The sequence below is a fragment of the Thalassophryne amazonica genome, chromosome 2, assembly GCF_902500255.1.
Source record: "Thalassophryne amazonica chromosome 2, fThaAma1.1, whole genome shotgun sequence".
Classification (NCBI taxonomy): domain Eukaryota; kingdom Metazoa; phylum Chordata; class Actinopteri; order Batrachoidiformes; family Batrachoididae; genus Thalassophryne; species Thalassophryne amazonica.
In genome coordinates, this window is record NC_047104.1 from 129883776 (window position 1) to 129905507 (window position 21732).

A 21732-nucleotide genomic window follows, 5' to 3' on the forward strand; every position below is an offset into this window, starting at 1 on the left:
GGACTGCTTTTTTGCATTTGCGCAATATCTCTAAAATTAGAAAGGTCTTGTCTCAGAGTAATGCTGAAAAACTAATTCATGCATTTATTTCCTCTAGGCTGGAGTACTGTAATTCATTATTATCAGGTTGTCCTAAAAGTTCCCTGAAAAGCCTTCAGTTAATTCAAAATGCTGCAGCTAGGGTACTGACGGGGACTAGAAGGAGAGAGCATATTTCACCCATATTGGCCTCACTTCATTGGCTTCCTGTTAATTCTAGAATATAATTTAAAATTCCTCTTCTTACTTATAAGGTTTTGAATAATCAGGTCCCATCTTATCTTAGGGACCTCATAGTACCATATCACCCCAATAGAGCGCTTCGCTCTCAGACTGCAGGCTTACTTGTAGTTCCTAGGGTTTTTAAGAGTAGAATGGGAGGCAGAGCCTTCAGCTTTTAGGTTCCTCTCCTCTGGAACCTGCTCCCAATTCGGATCAGGGAGACAGACACCCTCTCTACTTTTAAGATTAGGCTTAAAACTTTCCTTTTTGCTAAAGCTTATAGTTATGCTGCTATAGACTTAGACTGCTGGGGGGTTCCCATGATGCACTGAGTGTTTCTTTCTCTTTTTGCTCTGTATGCACCACTCTGCATTTAATCATTAGTAATTGAGCTCTGCTCCCCTCCACAGCATGTCTTTTTCCTGGTTCTCTCCCTCAGCCCCAACCAGTCCCAGCAGAAGACTGCCCCTCCCTGAGCCTGGTTCTGCTGGAGGTTTCTTCCTGTTAAAAGGGAGTTTTTCCTTCCCACTGTCGCCAAGTGCTTGCTCACAGGGGGTCGTTTTGACCGTTGGGGTTTTTCCGTAATTATTGTATGGCTTTGCCTTACAATAACAAGCGCCTTGGGGCAACTGTTTGTTGTGATTTGGCGCTATATAAATAAAATTGATTTGATTTGCAGCAGCTTTTTTCCAAGATATTGTGTTCACCAGAACTTGTGATTTACAAGACCCCAGTGCAGTTTTTGGGGCTGATCAACAAACTTCTCCTTGAAAAAATGATCTACAACCATCTCCGAACCAGTTGTCTTTTCCCTTCAAGAGTATCCTATTGTACTTGGACAGGTTAGCAGAGAGGACAAGGAATGGCAATGCCGCAGTATTTACAGAGGCGAGGAGAGGACTTTAGCAGAACTACAGTCTACAGGAGCGATATTTGAAGAAGCTGACTTTCGGATACCCCTCCATGTACTTGACTCGCTTAGGGCTGGACACAAGGTTTGCGTTGTAATTTCAGGTGATGCTGATGTAAGTGTTTCACTACTGTACCACATGCCAGTCTTCATCCAGAATAATCTGAAGGCACTATGGGTTTGTGCTGGAGTTGGCGACACCCCTCGCTATGTGCCCCTTCATTGTCTGTATGATCGCCTTGGACCTGACCTTTGTGCAGTTCTTCCAGTAGTACACAGCCTTACTGGATGTGATATAATGAGTAAAGTTGGAACAAAGAAATATGTATTAAAAGCTGAACCTGTTAAATTCCTAAAGCTGTTTGGAAAAATGCCAAATCTTACTCCAGCCATTATCAAGAATGCAGAAGAGTTCTTGGTTAAAGTGTTAAAACCAGGTAGTGAAGCCAAGAACTTTACAGACCTGCGGGCTGAAATTTTCCACCACGCAAAGGGAAGGTCTCATCAGAATCTGCCACGAACAAGCCAAGGACTTCTACCACATATCAAGCAAAGCTTTTACAAGGCCTACACCATTATGCACGCCATAGAGATTCATTATGATCCTGTACATGCAATCGCAGTGAAACCAGAAGACTGTGGCTATAAGAATGACAAGCAACAGCTGGTACCTTGCCAATAATATACTGGAAACTTGTCCTCCTCTTTCATGACATTTCTGCTGTATGATGCAATTTATGCAACATCAAAGGACTACAGTGTCCATTTTTGCTCTGCTTCAGGCCATTGGGTTTGCTGGTAATTTTTGCTGTCATCATGGTTATTTTGAGGCCATATTGAAATTATGCAAATCGGGTAACCTCTAATAAGGCTGAAAGTAATGGCATTTAATCCCTTGATATGAAAAACCTATATCTAGAGTCCAAAAACAACCTCCTATTGCAATTATTTGTTGACTTACAGCTTTATGAGTGAATATGGTAAAATTGGGTTTTTGGGGGTAGGGGTGATCTTTCTTTATATTGACCCCCCTCTGTCACCCTACACAGCATGGGAAACTAAATCTGAATTACTTTTTCACTAAAGAACCACAAAAAAGATGTTTTTGACCAATTTTGGGCCCCTTATCATTTTCAATGATAAGGGGCCCATATTGTTCATTATACATCCTTTTCGTCCACACTACGGACAAAGTCTGGCCACATTGGCTGTACTGTATCAAACTGGTCTTCAGTACCTCACAGTCATCAACATAATCTTTTCTCTGGCCTTTTTGAGAAGCCATACAGTTTGCTTGTGGCATTTCCAAGTGCTCTTCTTCACAATCTATTCACCATCACCACTGGTGATGAAGTGGCTCTTGGGGATGCACCGATCAGAAACACTGATGGTATCTCTGTGTACACTGTCAACCAGTGTGACTGATCTGCTTTAAATACTGTTTCTTAGCCATTTGTTTTATCTGAAGCATCCTTCCAATCCGCTTTTCTCTTTATATTGCCAAGAAGTAGTTAGGCCCATGTGTTTGGATAGGGACCGTTTTTATAATTTTTTTCTGTGCTGCCACAGTGGAGCTGAAATGGAACAATAGGTGCTTGTAATGTAGCCTTTCGGCTTTAATTCGGGGGGTTCAACGCGAATACCGCATTCCCTTTGGGAATTACTGCTATTTTATCCGCAGTCCCTCTGTTTTCAGAGGCCATGAGTAATTGGTTGAACTAAGAATTATTGTAGATACACATTGGCACATTTGTCTGTGTTGGCCTTCTGATAGACTGGTGGCCTGTTCCAGAGGTATCCTCCCTCTTGTCCAGTGATTGCTAGTATAGGCTCCAGCCTCCTGCCCCCTTTCCTGGAATGACTGGGTTTAGAAAACAGATGGATGGAAAACATCACTTTCACAGCCAGTTTCCTTTAGACACGTCAGTAGATGGATGCATGAACTTTTCCAAGTCAGTGCATATATCTTCTACTACATTTACTTCACTCATTAAAAAATAGAAATAGTATGTGTGGTAAGTCTGTCTGGAAAAGGCAGTTCTCAAACAGTGAGTGACCATGCAAGTAGGAGACTAAAGAGGGAAGCCACCAACACCTCCATGACAACTCTGAAGGAGTTCCATTCTGCTGTAATTGGAGGAACTTGCGTTTGTGTAGCCTTTGTATGTTTCACAACAAGTTATGCAGTTTCATGGGAGAGTGAAACAGAGAAGGATTTTCATAGATGAAAACAGTTCTTGAGTCTCCTACATGTGCATTCTGGCAAACTGTTGTTGAAAGTTCTGTTGTTGGGGGAGGTGATGGTCTAGTGGTTAAGGTGTTGGGCTTGAGACCAGAAGATCCTCGGTTCAAATCCCCACCTGACTAGAAAATCATTAAGGGCCCTTGGGCAAGGTCTTTAAACTCCTATTGCTCCCGGTGTAGCAAGCGCCTTGTATGGCAGCACCCTGACATTGGGGTGAATGAGAGGCATTATTGTAAAGCGCTTTGAGCATCTGATGCAGATGGAAAAGCGCTATATAAATGCAGCCCATTTATTATTTTATCTATTTAAAATAAATTTGAAGGAAGTCACCAAACTTTGAGTGACTTTCAAACTGAAAGTGATTTTTTTCGACCAAAATTAGCCAAAAATGTCTGTTTTTCGAGCAAAAAACATGAAGTAGGACATTGAAACATGCTGAAAATGTTTAAGGTATGTGTAAAGATGCTGAATAAAGTTATTTTTTAAATCTAAGATAATTTCCTTGTTTGTCAGTCCATTAAAACTGAATTTCGTCATTTTTGCCAAACGGCACTCAACTTTGATCACATATTGGGCTGTAGAGAAATAACGTACCAGGTATGAAAAGGTTCACCAAGTTTTTTTGAAACCTCTCATCATATGTAAAACAAAAATACCAAGTTTGGCTGTAAAAGAGAAATGCCCAGAGCCAGGACTATATTGGGTCAAGGATGAATGCTGCAAAAACAGAAAGCTGATAGGACTAATATTTTTGGAGAAATTGGGGATATTAGGTCACAAAAGTGAACAATGGATGTTAATATCGCCATTAATCAGTCCCAGGTGACCAGAGAACCTCTGAACAAATGAAATACCTCAACCTCCGAACTTGTAAAACCTGACATTAACTAAATGTGCCAAATAATAAATACATCTAGGACTGCAAGCAGACATATACGGGCCATCGTTCCGCGCAACCGCCTACCCAGGCCAGTGGGTGCCCTTGTGACCACATGTGGGCATGTGCATGCAGGGGCAACCACTCATCACACAGTTAAAATTGTAAACAAATCACACAATGCATCAAGGAGTTATGACATGTTGATTGTTCATCCACTAGGGGGCGCTCAGTGTACAAACAGAGGAGCTGGGTGTGTTCAAGGGCCAACCGTCATCATACATGTGAAGTTTCAAGTCAATCAGGCAAAGCATGAAGGAGTTATCCAGACTTGATGTTCCATGGCAAAGGGTCAAAATGGCAGCACTATAGCGGCCACACCCTTCAACATAGAGAAAAGTTTTCGATAACTTTTGGTCACTATCATCTTTGGATGGTGTCAAAGAAATGTGAAGTGCATTGGACAAAATCCGTAGGAGGAGTTCATTCAAATACAACATGTGGAAATCATTTCAAAATGAGAAGAAAATGCAAAATGGCCGACTTCCTGTTTGGAGTAGACCCATGGTGCAAGAGACTTTTTTGTACGTCTATGCAAGTCACACATGTGTACCAATTTTCATCTCCCTACTCCAAAAAAACCCCTATGGGCGAGGGTTTTTTGAAAGTTTCAAGGGGGCGCTATTGAGGCATTTTGCCCCGCCCATGGGCGACGCCCCTATCAATTGTAAGAGGTTGTCGTGCTCGTCCTGTGTATCAATTTTCATGATGATGTGACAAAATTAAAGCCGTCAAAAGGAAGAACGTAATTTCATGGCGAATGGGCAATATTCGGCACGCTGCCACACGGACGCCGTTACTCGTAACTTCACGGCGTTTATCGGCTATGTTCACCAATTTCTTCTGCATGTTTTAAAAGTGGAATGAAGTTGATTGGGTTAAGTATGTGACATCAGGACCTCTTAAAGTAAAAATAGGACATTTACCGCCACCACCGGGGGGTGCTATGGCGCAGGTGGGAACATAAGATATGTAGACGTTCAGGGCGGAGCCCTCATCATGTCCAGCAAGTTTGAAGGATCTACGATGAAGTATGTGGGCGTGACAGCCGTTCGAAGTGAAATGGCGTGCTCCGAAAAGCTCGCCAAAGTTTGACGACCCCTAGCAGCCACGCCTTTTGACTTAATTAGAATCTTTTGATAACTTTTGATCACCATTGTGTTGTGATGATTTTGAGCAAATTTGAAGTCAATCGGATGAAATCCCTAGGACGAGTTCGTTCAAATGTAAGTAGTGAAAATGTCCAAAAATGGCAAAAATTTGCTCAAAATCGAAACTTAAAATCAAAATGGCCGACTTCCTGTCGATATTTCACCATGACAGTAAGAGACTTTTTCGTGCATCCTGGCATGGTAAATATGTGTACAGAATTTCGTGAGGCTACGACGAAAAAAGCCCAATGAGGAGGGGTTTTTGAAAATTTCTAGGGGGCGCTATTTCGCGATTTTTCTGCGACCATGTGTGACGCCCCCAAAATATCGAATTTCGGATCCGGCCGGACAACTTTGGAAAGTTTGGTGAGTTTTTGAGCATGGGAAGAGGCCGAAATTTCGATTTCAAGAGTGAGAATAATAATAATAATAATAATAATAATAATAATAAACAGCGCAATTACAATAGGGTCCTCGTAGGACGTTGCCTACTCGGGCCCTAATAATAAATAATAATAATAACAATAATAAACAGCGCAATTACAATAGGGTCCTCGTAGGATGTTGCCTACTCGGGCCCTAATAATAAATAATAATAATAATAATAATAAACAGCGCAATTACAATAGGGTCCTCGTAGGACGTTGCCTACTCGGGCCCTAATAATAAATAATAATAATAATAATAATAATAATAATAATAAACAGCGCAATTACAATAGGGTCCTCGTAGGACGTTGCCTACTCGGGCCCTAATAATAAATAATAATAATAATAATAATAAACAGCGCAATTACAATAGGGTCTTCGTAGGACGTTGCCTACTTGGGCCCTAATAATAAACAATAATAATAATAATAATAAACAGCGCAATTACAATAGGGTCTTCGTAGGACGTTGCCTACTTGGGCCCTAATAATAAATAATAATAATAATAATAATAAACAGCGCAATTACAATAGGGTCTTCGTAGGACGTTGCCTACTTGGGCCCTAATAATAAACAATAATAATAACAATAATAAACAGCGCAATTACAATAGGGTCCTCGTAGGATGTTGCCTACTCGGGCCCTAATAATAAATAATAATAATAATAATAATAAACAGCGCAATTACAATAGGGTCCTCGTAGGACGTTGCCTACTCGGGCCCTAATAATAAATAATAATAATAATAATAATAATAATAATAAACAGCGCAATTACAATAGGGTCCTCGTAGGACGTTGCCTACTCGGGCCCTAATAATAAATAATAATAATAATAATAATAAACAGCGCAATTACAATAGGGTCTTCGTAGGACGTTGCCTACTTGGGCCCTAATAATAAACAATAATAATAATAATAATAAACAGCGCAATTACAATAGGGTTCTCGTAGGACGTTGCCTACTCGGGCCCTAATAATAAATAATAATAATAATAAACAGCGCAATTACAATAGGGTCCTCGTAGGACGTTGCCTACTCGGGCCCTAATAATAAATAATAATAATAATAATAATAAACAGCGCAATTACAATAGGGTCCTCGTAGGACGTTGCCTACTCGGGCCCTAATTATTCACAAAACTTTCTCATGTAAACACAGTGCGTTATGACTGCGCGCTGATCAAAGGACCAGCTCCGCCCATCACTGATCAATAATCAACAAATCAGATTTGTGAAGCGCCAAATCCAGCGGATACATTGTAATCTGTCGGATTGTTATTGTTGGTGGTGGTGGTGTGTGCTGTTTGTCAGCCCCGCACATGGAAGATGCTGTGATCATCACCTGGACCAGAGTCCAGATCTGACACACCCTGCACACATCAAAGCGCCGCTCGTGCTGCCGTTCTCACCTCTCTGCGGTCCTGCAGACACTCCAGCAGGGCCAGGTTGTTGGTCCAAGTGTGTTTGGGGCACAGCCGGCTCAGGTCCTCCCTGCAGGCCTCCTCCTCCGACAGCTTCCACACGCTCGCCTTCCGAGCCTGCGAGGCCGCGGCGGCAGGTGCATTCTTTGCCGGGAAGTCGGCTGCTTTGAGGACGGGAGGACGGGGCGGCTCGGCCAGACCGCCGGCAGCCTTCAAGGCGAGGACGGAGCCGAAACCGCACAACCACACGGACAACAGTAGCAACCGTAACATACACCGACTGACCGCCGCCATCTTCACACTATTGTGAAGCCACACTGAATGACGCCGCGCCACATCCGGTCAGCGCGCTGAGAATAAAAGCCCGATGGCGTCACTTTCCTTCTGGTAAAATCTAGGCCTCACCATGGAGACAGTATCATTACTGGAAATGAAAGGTCAGTGTAAAATGCGGGGGAGGGGGTTCCTCTAATGTAGCATTGCTTTTAAACTGGGACTCAATTCCAGAGATATTTTTTTTTTGTATATTTATCCAGTGAAGTGGCCCTCAGTAAAGCTGAACCTGCAACCACAGCCTTGCTCAACAACACCTGCATGGTGGTCACATCATCAACAACAATAATATAGTAATGTTCTTTGTTTGGCAGCTCGGTTAGGAGTCGGCACAATAGATCTGCTCCCCTCCACAGCATGTCTTTTTCCTGCTTCTCTCCCTCAGCCCCAACCAGTCCCAGCAGAAGACTGCCCCTCCCTGAGCCTGGTTCTGCTGGAGGTTTCTTCCTGTTAAAAGGGAGTTTTTCCTTCCCACTGTCGCCAAGTGCTTGCTCACAGGGGGTCGTTTTGACCGTTGGGGTTTTTCCGTAATTATTGTATGGCTTTGCCTTACAATATAAAGCGCCTTGGGGCAACTGTTTGTTGTGATTTGGCGCTATATAAATAAAATTGATTTGATTTGATCATCCACCATCAGCTTTGACTAATTTGATTGACTGCTGGAGTCGTCGTGTTGCACTTGACATTGGTGCGGTCATATATTTGGACCTCAGGAAGGCATTCGATGTTGTAAATCATAAAATATTAATTGATAAATTAAAATTGTACGGTGTACAGTGGGGTGTCAAAATCCAACCACTCATCCACAGTGTGACACCTGGGTTATGGATCAAGCCTGTTGGGGTGAAATACAGTGGGGACCTTGTGTCCCCCAGTGACGCTACAGTAACCATGAAGGAACCTGAACACAAGTCAGCTAACGGGGCTGTGGTGTAACAAAAAGTCGTCAAGAGGCTGGATCAGGCTGAGGAGGTAACAGCTGTGAGGGTGAATGAAGGCTGCAGCAGGTCCTCAGACCCTGAGCATCTGGGATTTCCCAGCCATCGGATGTCAAAGATCATGTGTTTGTCGATGTGCAATGACTTTCCCATGTTAAAGAGACTCGAGTGCAGGCATCTTTAAATTGAGCCTGGATATAGACTTTCTCTGTGTCCTCCATCCCGTCTGGAAATAAATCAAGGGTTGATCTTCCTCACCACCGAGAGATTCCACGGATGGTGTTTTAACTTTTTCATTGATTATCTCAGTGCTCGCAGTCAGATAATTAGTTTTGAGGGAATGATGTCTGGTATAATTGGAGTAATTGTAACACAGAGGCCCTTTGGCCCTGCATGGTTTTCAACTGTCCTTAATACACCACCAGGTGCATTTTGCCAGTCCAGAGTTAATATATCAGTTAGACATGGGAAGCATGCAATTCAGGTGCCTGCTTAGGAGTACTGCACAGAATAGTAAGTGCTTTCGAATTGTCCCGTTTTCAATGTCAACTCATTACATGCCACTGGATCTGCATGTTTACTTGACACAAGTTTCACATCAGAATGCGCTTCCTGATGCAACTCCACATAGTGGGCATAGGGTGTCTTTAACCAGGAACCTTCTGCTTTGGAAGCAAATTTGGCCAACACTCTGCCACATAGAGATGAACAACATATTAGGTATCATAAGTGGTTTATGTCTCTACACCAGAATCCCCTAACTCATGGAGGGGGAGAGGAGTCTCACCTGTACAGAATGAGCTTTGATTATTTCCCCATTGTAGGACTAATAAGGGGATATCTTATCCATCCATCCATCCATCCATTTTCTTCTGCTTTATCTGGAGTCGGGTCGCGGGGGCAGCAGCTCAAGCAAAGCTGCCCAGACCTCCCGATCCACACACACCTCCCCCAGCTCCTCCGGGGGAACCCCAAGGCATTTCCAAGCCAGCCGAGAGATATAGTCCCTCCAGCGTGTCCTGGGTCTTCCCCGGGCCTCCTCCCAATGGGACATGCCCGGAACACCTCTCCAGCGAGGCGTCCAGGGGGCATCCGGAAGAGATGCCAGAGCCACCTCAACTGACTCCTTTCGATGTGGAGGAGCAGCGGCTCGACTCTGAGCTCCTCCCGAGTGACCGAGCTCCTCACCCTATCTCTAAGGGAGCGCCCAGCCACCCTGTGGAGGAATCTCATCTCGGCCGCTTGTACTCGCAATCTCGTTCTTTCAGTCATGAGCCAAATCTCATGACCATAGGTGAGGATCAGAACGTAGATCGATCGGTAAATCGAGAGCTTTGCCCCCCCTACTCAGCTCTCTCTTCACCACGATACAGCGACCGTATCACTGCAGATGCTGCACCGATCCGTCTATCGATCTCACGCTCCATCCATCCCTCACTCGTGAACAAGACCCCGAGATACTTAAACTCCTCCACTTGAGGCAAAGACACGCCACCAAATTAAGAGGGCAAAACACCTTTTTCCGGTCGAGAACCATGGCCTCGGATTTGGAGGTGCTGATTTTCATCCCGGACGCTTCACACTCAGCTGCAAACCGCCCCAGTGCACGCTGAAAGTCCTGATTTGACGCAGCCAACAGAACCACATCGTCTGCAAACAGCAGAGACGAGATTCTGTGGTTCCCAAACCAGACCCCCTCTACTCCCTGGCTGCGCCTAGAAATGTCTATTGTATCTTAAAGGAATGATATTATTAATCCATCCATCCTCCATACCCGCTTACTCCAATTAAGGGTTACGGGGGACTGAAGCCTGTCCTAGTAGCCCTAGGCTGGACAGGACACCAGTCTGTCCCAGGGCCACATACAGACATTCAAAGACATTCACCTACGGACAATTTAAAGTTTCTAATCCACCTAATCTGCATGTCTTTGGATGTGGGAGGAAGCCGAAGCACATGGAGGAAACCCACACAAACATGGGGAGAACATGCAAACTCCCCACAGAAAGGCCACAGGTGGAATCGATCCCATGACCTTCTCGCCATGAGGCATCAGTGCTAACCACTAAGCCCACTGTCATTAATCTATATGAATAAAAGTAAGTCCCTTCGGCTGCTCCTTTGTTTTGCACTCGGGGTCTCCACAGCAAATCCAAGGTGGATCTGCATGTTGAATTGGCACAAGTTTTACGCCGGATGCCCTTCCTGACGCAACTCCACATTACATGGAAAAATGTGGCAGGGGTGGGATTTGAACCGGGAACCTTCCACACTGAAACTAAGTGCATTATCCACTTGGCGACCAGCCCTGCTATTAATCTATATGAATCAATTTAGAATTATGTTACATATCAAATTGCACATTTTATTATGATGTGTAATTTATGTAGGATTTTCACACAAAAACTGGTTCATAGCGAGAAAAGAAATATTAATTTGGATACTAAAACCTTGGTTTGGGTGACAGCAGATGATAGTTGTATCATTGCTGGACCCCTTGTGGATTTTGTTTGTACCTATTTAAAAAAACTCATGCTATAAGAAAATTGGTGAATTCTCCTAAATCAGTCATGCACACCATTTACAAATGGATCTGTTAGTATGAGTGATTCTTGCATGAGGCCCATTATGTGTGCACTCTATATTACAACTTTTGCATCCGGGAAACTCATTTTGCTGGATGGTGGAGGGTCTTCGAGAGGGGTTGGAGGTCCATCTGTTTTGGGGTGGTCTAAGGGAAATCTCCTACCTCAATGACTGATCTAGCATCAATACAGTCACTGACTTATTGGCAGCCTGTTTCACTGAGACTCTAATCTACAAATCTCCACTTGGCTGTAGTAACACTTGGGGTTCGAGCTAGGACCATTTAGTGCTGGATAAATTATGTGATTGTGACTCATAGCTATATGGTTTTATACCACTGGGGGAGGAGGTGATGGTCTAGTGGTTAAGGTGTTGGGCTTGAGACCAGAAGATCCTCAGTTCAAATCCCCGCCTGACTGGAAAATCACTAAGGGCCCTTGGGCAAGGTCTTTAATCCGCTATTGCTCCCGATGTGTAGTGAGTGCCATGTATGGCAGCACCCTGACATCGGGGTGAATGTGAGGCATAATTGTAAAGCGCTTTGAGCGTCTGATGCAGATGGAAAAGCGCTATATAAATGCAGTCCATTTACCATTTACCACTAAAACATTCTTGGCAAGCCTTATTTTAACTAATTTTGGGTGGTTTTAGATGCATTGAACGCCAGAATAATAAACAAAAAATTATATTTATGTTGTAATATTTGTAAGATCAAAGTTCTTTTTTGCATGTTTCTATCAAAGTTTAAGTTAATAAATTAAATAACATTGAAAATGTTAAAAACAATATTTAATGGACATAGCATTTATTCTTTCTTCAAAAATAACACACAGTAGCTTTTAATCCAGTTACTTTTTTTTATTTTACTTTTTTAGGGCCAAAGTAGGATAAAGTCCTATGAGGACCCTATTGTAATTGTGCTGTTTATTGTTGTTATTCTTCCCTTTTCAAGCCTCAATTTCAGCCCTTTCCCATGCTCAAAAACTCACCAAACTTTGCAACGTCATCTGGCCGGATCTGAAATTTGATATGTTGGGAGTCACGCAACGTCATGGTGAAATGTCGACAGGAAGTCTGCCATTTTGATTTTAAGTTTCGAATTTGAAGTAATTTTTGCCATTTTTGGCCATTTCCAGTACTTACATTTGAACAAACTCATAAAAGGGATTTCATCCAATCGTCTTCAAATTTGGTACACATCATCAGGACCCCATGCTGATCAAAAGTTATCAAAAGAATTTCTGTAAGTCTAAAGTTGTGGCTGTTTCCTGTCATCAAGTGGACATAAATAAAGATGGGCTGCAGCAAGCGAGTACGTGTGTGCATGGACAGGCTGCCCCCAAGTTGAAACAGACAATCAGATCATAACGTGCAGCAGTCAATCTCAGTGGCAAGTCATCCACGTGAGCTCTGTTCCATATGAGGCGGCGTGCCATCCACAAGACGCATGTGAGCCAGCTAGAGACGTGGCAGCAGATGTGGACATGAATGAAACGAGTAAACTGCTTCTCATTCATGTCATTTCATGACTGTATGTCAGTGACCATGGGTCATCTACAGAGGAATAGATGGATCATATTTGTATTGCCCGCTTCATAAGAAGGCTTTAATACAATGCAATGTTTTTATATGGTACGTCATTTTTATTATTATTTTTTTAATACGTCCATGTGCTTCCTGATATGAGGCAGTTTTCAGCACCTTTGACAGGACATCGATGGTAGCTTACTTGGTAAAGTTTCTTAAAGACAATCAGAGCTCATAACAGCTGCTCCGACGGGTGTCGCCCTGGAGTTGTACATATTTGCACTATGTGTGCAGGGGCCTTACTGCATGTTCTGTCAACGGTGTGTCGTGCTGTTTGTTTTGTCTTGTTAAAATGTCCACAACACATGGTCACACCACTGAGTGTGGTCTGCTTGCCGTTTCTTCCTGTAAAATAAAATAAAACAATCTTGAGGGAGTTTTTCCCTAACCTTGACCCTACTACCACCGTCACCAATGTGCTTGCTCACGGGGTGGATCAGGTTTAATCCTCACTTGTGTTTAGTACCTTGAGGTGACTTGTGTTATGACTGGCCACTGTATAAACAATGGTAAATTGCATCAAATGATCAGTTGCTGCTTAAGCAATAAATTCATTTAAAATGTTCTCACATCATTATACTTTAAATTTAATAAGATTTTAAGACTAAATCTTTAAAAACTGCTTGACAAGATGTGAATTTAATCAGAGTATCTGTTGTAATCGTATTATCATTTTATGAAGACTTACTTCCCACATCGAAACAACAAACCTTCACAAGGAGTGGTTCGGCCCAAGACACGTCTTTGGTAAGTGTTATGTTGGCTTTAAAAGTTGCGATATCTTATAGGTATGGTGTAAGTTATTGTAAGTCTCCATGGAGGTAACACAACCTCCTGAACCTTAACCCAAAATGATGCTTTTGGCACCAGCCCTCTCCTGGCTATTTGAGCAGCTCTATATTGAAGACTATAATCGGAAAGAACTATAATGGGAGCCAGTTTAGAGTTGACAACTGCTGGGAATGGTTTTCTGTTTCACCTCCCACACACCACAAATTGCTCAGTGTTGTTGTTTTTCTCTTTTTTCTGTTTTAATATGTTTTATTTTATAGGCAATTCATCATATTCAGTAAGATTTTTTTTTTTCTGTTTTGATCAAACTAATTTTATGATGTCAACAAATCAGGAAAATGTTCATAGCGCCCCTCCTTCCTCTGAGTTTGTATAATATATTACATTTTTTAAATATACATATTTTGCAGATAAAATTTCTTAAAATGAAACACGTTCATATCCAGTTTGATTTGCACATAACTGACATCATCACACAGATCAACAAAATACTGACATCGTCCACGTATATCACATTTTTGTGAGAACTTTACAGTGCCCCTTGTCTATTGCAATTTTTCTGTGCAGATATTTTTATTGTAGTTTTTATCTTGAATAATTATTTATAGGAATATTAATCAAATCTAAATCAAATAATAGTTAATAGTAAGGAATAAATATTTATTTTGTAATTTTCTGATTGTGTTACCGGACACGAGAAGACATTTTGTTGTAACTTTAAGTTTTATTTGAGTCATTATCAGGTCTTTATTTATGTGACTGCAGCTCTGGACAGGTGGAGCTAATGGAAGGATCTTTCTGTGGAATAGAAACAGATGGATAAAAGGAGCAGTCAGCTGTCGCAGGCTGCAGCTGAGCACGTTCACGCTGACTCAGAGGGAAGAGTTTCTAAAAATCACTCTTTGAAACTGAGCCATCATTGTCTTTGAAGATTCGGTGGTGGAGGCCTTATATTTCCTCTGGCAACCTGCTGGTAACAACCAAAAGCACCAGATCCAGGATTCTAAATCCATTTCAAACATTTATCTGGATTGTTTTGTGCAGTTTGATAAAGATTACTAAGGGGATGCAGGGGCGTCTGACTGGGGGGGTAAAGGGTACTATGTACCCAGGGCCCAGAGCATGGGGGGGCCCACAAAAAACTGGCATTAAATCCATTTTTGTGTTGCATGTTATTAATGTCCATACAATTCATGTTGTAAAGAATATAATTAGAATGAATGTATAAATGTTGCGAAACATAATTCTGCTTTAACATTAATATTGAAAGATCTCTGAGGGTCCTTCCACCCCTGCACAGTTGTACAATGGTTTAGTCCAGGCACACAGGCGACCCCCCCACAGACACACACACACACACACACACACACACACACACACACACACACACACACACACACACACACACAAAAAAAAAAATCCGAAACGGGATCTGACAGAAAGAGGAGGTGTTTAGTAGTGCTGAAACAACTAATCAATTTAATCGATTATTAAAATAGTTGTCAACTAATTTAGTCATCAATTAGTTGTTAAATAACTTTATTTTACTGCAAATGTTTCATTTCTTCCATATAAATCAACCGTTTCTGCAGCGTGTCTTTGCTTTGAATCTTGAACCAATCGAAGCAGTGATTCGCAGATCGAAGCAGTGCTTTGATCTGGTGCTTTGTTGATTCAGTGTTTTATTTTGCTTAATCTTAATTTTTCCCCACTAAAACCCCAAAGAGCATATGTCTGTGAGTAACATTTACCTTTTTATGTTAATCTGACCTGTTCTGAAACAGTTGATAGATGTATTTTACAACTTTAAAACGGGACCTATGGCGTTTTCAATGTTGAAGTTAGCATTAAGCTGTTGCAGCTGTCAGCGCATTTGTTTTCTGTATAATAATTCATGGCTCAGTGTTTGTCATAAGAGTCAAATGTATTACAAATTGTAATATTTTATTCATTTATATGTCAATAATAATAATAATAATAATAATAATAATAGAAACAACAACAACAATAGTAATAATAACTAATAATGCCACAATACAGTTTTAGAGAAATGGACAAAAAGAATCTGATAAAACAAAACAGAAAAGATTAAACTAACTAACAATGAACATAAATAAATATAGAAATAACTGTTTCCTGTGAACACCGAGTGACTCTTAAACCTTCACTTCATCCCTGTTTTATTTAAGTTTAATGACCATTTGTTTTGGTCAAACCACATGTAAGCTGTGTTTTTACACAAGAAAAAAAAAAATGCAGTAAACTGCACATTTGTGTCTTTTTTCATGAAAATATCTTATTAAATATAACATATTACACTTTTGTCAGGCCTTTAAAATACTTTTGTGGACTCTTGCTGTAATATGTTGTCAGTGGATGAGATAGCTGCTGTAGGCATCTAAACCTGATGGAAATCTCTTTGTGGTGTGTCGGTGATGTATGTACAAGGTCTGTCCAAACAGTATCGGACCTTTTTATTTTTTGCAAAAACCATATGGATTTGAATCACATGTGATTGCATCAGCCAAGCTTGAACCTTCGTGCGCATGCGTGAGTTTTTTCACGCCTGTCAGTTGCGTCATTTGCCTGTGGGCAGGCTTTGAGTGAGCACTGGTCCACCCCTCTCGTCGGATTTTCATTGTCAGGAAAATGTCTGAACGGCTGGAGCAGCGCTGCATCAAATTTTTCAAGAAACTGTGTGAGACGGCTTTCGGTGAGCAGGCTTTGTGTGAGCAGTGGTCCACCCCTCTCGTTGGATTTTTATTGCAAATAAAATGTCTGAACGATTGGGAGCTTTGCTGCATCAAATTTTTCCAGAAACTGTGAGAGACCTCCAGCTGGACACCATTCGGAAAACTTAGATGGCTTTCAGCGACGATTTTATGGGGATTACACAGATTAAGGAGTGCTCCAACCGGTTTAAAGACCGCCCACAGCGTCTGAGAGTGCGGCGCACTCCGAGCGCCGATCAACAGGCTGACACCCCGCTGAAACAACCAGATCATTTCCAACAAAACCACCTCTGTGTTGGTCTCACAGGACAGCTTTCAGGTGGCTTTCAGACGGCTTCCGGTTGCTTTTCAGTCGTGTGAGGATCCGAGAAATTGTGCATGAGTGCTCAATTGAGTACTCATTTTGTCCCGCGCCATGAGTGGCATGGTGGAGCAATCCTCCACTTCTCTTTCCATGAAAAAAACTCCTGTAACAGTAGAATGTGCCGAAAAAGTGCTGATGTCCACGCCTTCTGCCTTTTTCAGACGACGTCCCGGATCAACACAGCCTTCACGTTGGAAATGATCTGGTTGTTTCAGCGGAGTGTCAGCCTGTTGCTCTCAGACGCTGTGGGCGGTCTTTAAACTGGTTGGAGCACTCCTTAATCTGTGTAATCCCCATAAAATCGGCACCGAAAGCCATCTAAATTTTCCGAATGGTGTCCAGCTGGAGGTCTCTCACAGTTTCTGGAAAAATTTGATGCAGCAAAGCTCCAAATCGTTCAGTCATATTCGCAATAAAAATCCGACGAGAGGGGTGGACCACTGCTGACACAAAGCCTGCTCACAGGCGAATGACGCAACCGACAGGCGTGAAAAAACTCACGCATGCGCACGAAGGTTCAAGCTTGGCTGATGCAATCGCACATGATTCAAATCCATATATACTCAACAAAAATATAAACGCAACACTTTTGGTTTTGCTCCCATTTTGTATGAGATGAACTCAAAGATCTAAAACTTTTTCCACATACACAATATCACCATTTCCCTCAAATATTGTTCACAAACTAGTCTATATCTGTGATAGTGAGCACTTCTCCTTTGCTGAGATAATCCATCCCACCTCACAGGTGTGCCATATCAAGATGCTGATTAGACACCATGATTAGTGCACAGGTGTGCCTTAGACTGCCCACAATAAAAGGCCACTCTGAAAGGTGCAGTTTTGTTTTATTGGGGGGGATACCAGTCAGTATCTGGTGTGACCACCATTTGCCTCATGCAGTGCAACACATCTCCTTCGCATAGAGTTGATCAGGTTGTCAATTGTGGCCTGTGGAATGTTGGTCCACTCCTCTTCAATGGCTGTGCGAAGTTGCTGGATATTGGCAGGAAGTGGTACTTGCTGTCCTATACACCGGTCCAGAGCATCCCAAACATGCTCAATGGGTGACATGTCCGGTGAGTATGCCGGCCATGCAAGAACTGGGACATTTTCAGCTTCCAAGAATTGTGTACAGATCCTTGCAACATGGGGCCGTGCATTATCCTGCTGCAACATGAGGTGATGTTCTTGGATGTATGGCACAACAATGGGCCTCAGGATCTCGTCACGGTATCTCTGTGCATTCAAAATGCCATCAATAAAATGCACCTGTGTTCTTCGTCCATAACAGACGCCTGCCCATACCATAACCCCACCGCCACCATGGGCCACTCAATCCACAACATTAACGTCAGAAAACCGCTCACCCACACGATGCCACACACACTGTCTGCCATCTGCCCTGAACAGTGTGAACCGGGATTCATCCGTGAAGAGAACACCTCTCCAACGTGCCAAACGCCAGCGAATGTGAGCATTTGCCCGCTCAAGTCGGTTATGACGACGAACTGGAGTCAGGTCGAGACCCCGATGAGGACGACGAGCATGCAGATGAGCTTCCCTGAGACGGTTTCTGACAGTTTGTGCAGAAATTCTTTGGTTATGCAAACCGATTGTTTCAGCAGCTGTCCGAGTGGCTGGTCTCAGACGATCTTGGAGGTGAACATGCTCGATGTGGAGGTCCTGGGCTGGTGTGGTTACACGTGGTCTGTGGTTGTGAGGCTGGTTGGATGTACTGCCAAATTCTCTGAAATGCCTTTGGAGACGGCTTATGGTAGAGAAATGAACATTCAATACACGAGCAACAGCTCTGGTTGACATTCCTGCTGTCAGCATGCCAACTGCACGCTCCCTCAAATCTTGCGACATCTGTGGCATTGTGCTGTGCTTCAATATGGCTAGTACCTAAGGCCCAGAATTTGGTGCTGCGCCCCTGAGGAGATGTCTCCTCTTTTTTAATTACAAAAAATTTTATCTTGGAAGGTCAAAGTCCTGTTTGAAGTGTCTTTTCATAAGCTAAATTAGATGTAATCAAATGTCAGGAATATGTATTTAATTCATGCACTTCAATCAATCACTTTTTTTTTTATATAGCGCCAAATCACAACAAACAGTTGCCCCAAGGCGCTTTATATTGTAAGGCAAGGCCATACAATAATTATGTAAAACCCCAACGGTCAAAACGACCCCCTGTGAGCAAGCACTTGGCTACAGTGGGAAGGAAAAACTCCCTTTTAACAGGAAGAAACCTCCAGCAGAACCAGGCTCAGGGAGGGGCAGTCTTCTGCTGGGACTGGTTGGGGCTGAGGGAGAGAACCAGGAAAAAGACATGCTGTGGAGGGGAGCAGAGATCGATCACTAATGATTAAATGCAGAGTGGTGCATACAGAGCAAAAAGAGAAAGAAACAGTGCATCATGGGAACCCCCCAGCAGTCTACGTCTATAGCAGCATAACTAAGGGATGGTTCAGGGTCACCTGATCCAGCCCTAACTATAAGCTTTAGCAAAAAGGAAAGTTTTAAGCCTAATCTTAAAAGTAGAGAGGGTGTCTGTCTCCCTGATACAATAACTTCAGTTTTATCTGAGTTTAAAAGCAGGAAATTAGAGGTCATCCATGTCTTTATGTCTGTAAGACAATCCTGCAGTTTAGCTAATTGGTGTGTGTCCTCTGGCTTCATGGATAGATAAAGCTGGGTATCATCTGCGTAACAATGAAAATTTAAGCGATACCGTCTAATAATACTGCCTAAGGGAAGCATATATAAAGTGAATAAAATTGGTCCTAGCACAGAACCTTGTGGAACTCCATAATTAACTTTAGTCTGTGAAGAAGATTCCCCATTTACATGAACAAATTGTAATCTATTAGACAAATATGATTCAAACCACCGCAGCGCAGTGCCTTTAATATCTATGGCATGCTCTAATCTCTGTAATAAAATTTTATGGTCAACAGTATCAAAAGCAGCACTGAGGTCTAACAGAACAAGCACAGAGATGAGTCCACTGTCCGAGGCCATAAGAAGATCATTTGTAACCTTCACTAATGCTGTTTCTGTACTATGATGAATTCTAAAACCTGACTGAAACTCTTCAAATAGACCATTCCTCTGCAGATGATCAGTTAGCTGTTTTACAACTACCCTTTCAAGAATTTTTGAGAGAAAAGGAAGGTTGGAGATTGGCCTATAATTAGCTAAGATAGCTGGGTCAAGTGATGACTTTTTAAGTAATGGTTTAATTACTGCCACCTTAAAAGCCTGTGGTACATAGCCAACTAACAAAGATAGATTGATCATATTTAAGATCGAAGCATTAAATAATGGTAGGGCTTCCTTGAGCACCCTGGTAGGAATGGGGTCTAATAAACATGTTGATGGTTTGGATGAAGTAACTAATGAAAATAACTCAGACAGAACAATCGGAGAGAAAGAGTCTAACCAAATACCGGCATCACTGAAAGCAGCCAAAGATAACGATACGTCTTTGGGATGGTTATGAGTAATTTTTTCTCTAATAGTTAAAATTTTGTTAGCAAAGAAAGTCATGAAGTCATTACTAGTTAAAGTTAATGGAATACTCAGCTCAATAGAGCTCTGACTCTTTGTCAGCCTGGCTACAGTGCTGAAAAGAAACCTGGGGTTGTTCTTATTTTCTTCAATTAGTGATGAGTAGAAAGATGTCCTAGCTTTACGGAGGGCTTTTTTATAGAGCAACAGACTCTTTTTCCAGGCTAAGTGAAGATCTTCTAAATTAGTGAGACGCCATTTCCTCTCCAACTTACGGGTTATCTGCTTTAAGCTACGAGTTTGTGAGTTATACCACGGAGTCAGACACTTCTGATTTAAAGCTCTCTTTTTCAGAGGAGCTACAGCATCCAAAGTTGTCTTCAATGAGGATGTAAAACTATTGACGAGATACTCTATCTCCCTTACAGAGTTTAGGTAGCTACTCTGCACTGTGTTGTTATATGGCATTAGAGAACATAAAGAAGGAATCATATCCTTAAACCTAGTTACAGCGCTTTCTGAAAGACTTCTAGTGTAATGAAACTTATTCCCTACTGCTGGGTAGTCCATCAGAGTAAATGTAAATGTTATTAAGAAATGATCAGACAGAAGGGAGTTTTCAAGGAATACTGTTAAGTCTTCTATTTCCATACCATAAGTCAGAACAAGATCTAAGATATGATTAAAGTGGTGGGTGGACTCATTTACTTTTTGAGCAAAGCCAATAGAGTCTAATAATAGATTAAATGCAGTGTTGAGGCTGTCATTCTCAGCATCTGTGTGGATGTTAAAATCGCCCACTATAATTATCTTATCTGAGCTAAGCACTAAGTCAGACAAAAGGTCTGAAAATTCACAGAGAAACTCACAGTAACGACCAGGTGGACGATAGATAATAACAAATAAAACTGGTTTTTGGGACTTCCAATTTGGATGGACAAGACTAAGAGACAAGCTTTCAAATGAATTAAAGCTCTGTCTGGGTTTTTGATTAATTAATAAGCTGGAATGGAAGATTGCTGCTAATCCTCCACCCCGGCCCGTGCTACGAGCATTCTGACAGTTAGTGTGACTCGGGGGTGTTGACTCATTTAAACTAACATATTCATCCTGCTGTAACCAGGTTTCTGTTAGGCAGAATAAATCAATATGTTGATCAATTATTATATCATTTACCAACAGGGACTTAGAAGAGAGAGACCTAATGTTTAATAGACCACATTTAACTGTTTTAGTCTGTGGTGCAGTTGAAGGTGCTATATTATTTTTTCTTTTTGAATTTTTATGCTTAAATAGATTTTTGATGGTTATTGGTAGTCTGGGAGCAGGCACCGTCTCTACGGGGATGGGGTAATGAGGGGATGGCAGGGGGAGAGAAGCTGCAGAGAGGTGTGTAAGACTACAACTCTGCTTCCTGGTCCCAACCCTGGATAGTCACGGTTTGGAGGATTTAAGAAAATTGGCCAGATTTCTAGAAATGAGAGCTGCTCCATCCAAAGTGGGATGGATGCCGTCTCTCCTAACAAGACCAG

The 21732-nt window shown here is 42.2% G+C and overlaps 2 protein-coding genes across 3 annotated transcripts in view; one reads left to right on the plus strand and one right to left on the minus strand.

Annotated features, from left to right (window-relative positions):
* Positions 1 to 7675, minus strand: part of LOC117530322 (Golgi apparatus protein 1-like) — an 83323-nt gene extending 75648 nt beyond the window's left edge. The window contains exon 1 of the mRNA XM_034193199.1: positions 7344 to 7675. Within this exon, the coding sequence (XP_034049090.1) occupies positions 7344 to 7649 (306 nt within the window). The 5' untranslated portion in view covers positions 7650 to 7675. The remainder of the gene's footprint in view (positions 1 to 7343) is intronic.
* Positions 7660 to 21732, plus strand: part of LOC117530354 (troponin I, fast skeletal muscle-like) — a 49952-nt gene continuing 35879 nt past the window's right edge. For both annotated transcript variants that reach the window (XM_034193202.1, XM_034193221.1), the window contains exon 1: positions 7660 to 7792. In XM_034193202.1, coding sequence (XP_034049093.1) covers positions 7762 to 7792 — 31 coding nt within the window. In that variant the 5' untranslated portion in view covers positions 7660 to 7761. The remainder of the gene's footprint in view (positions 7793 to 21732) is intronic.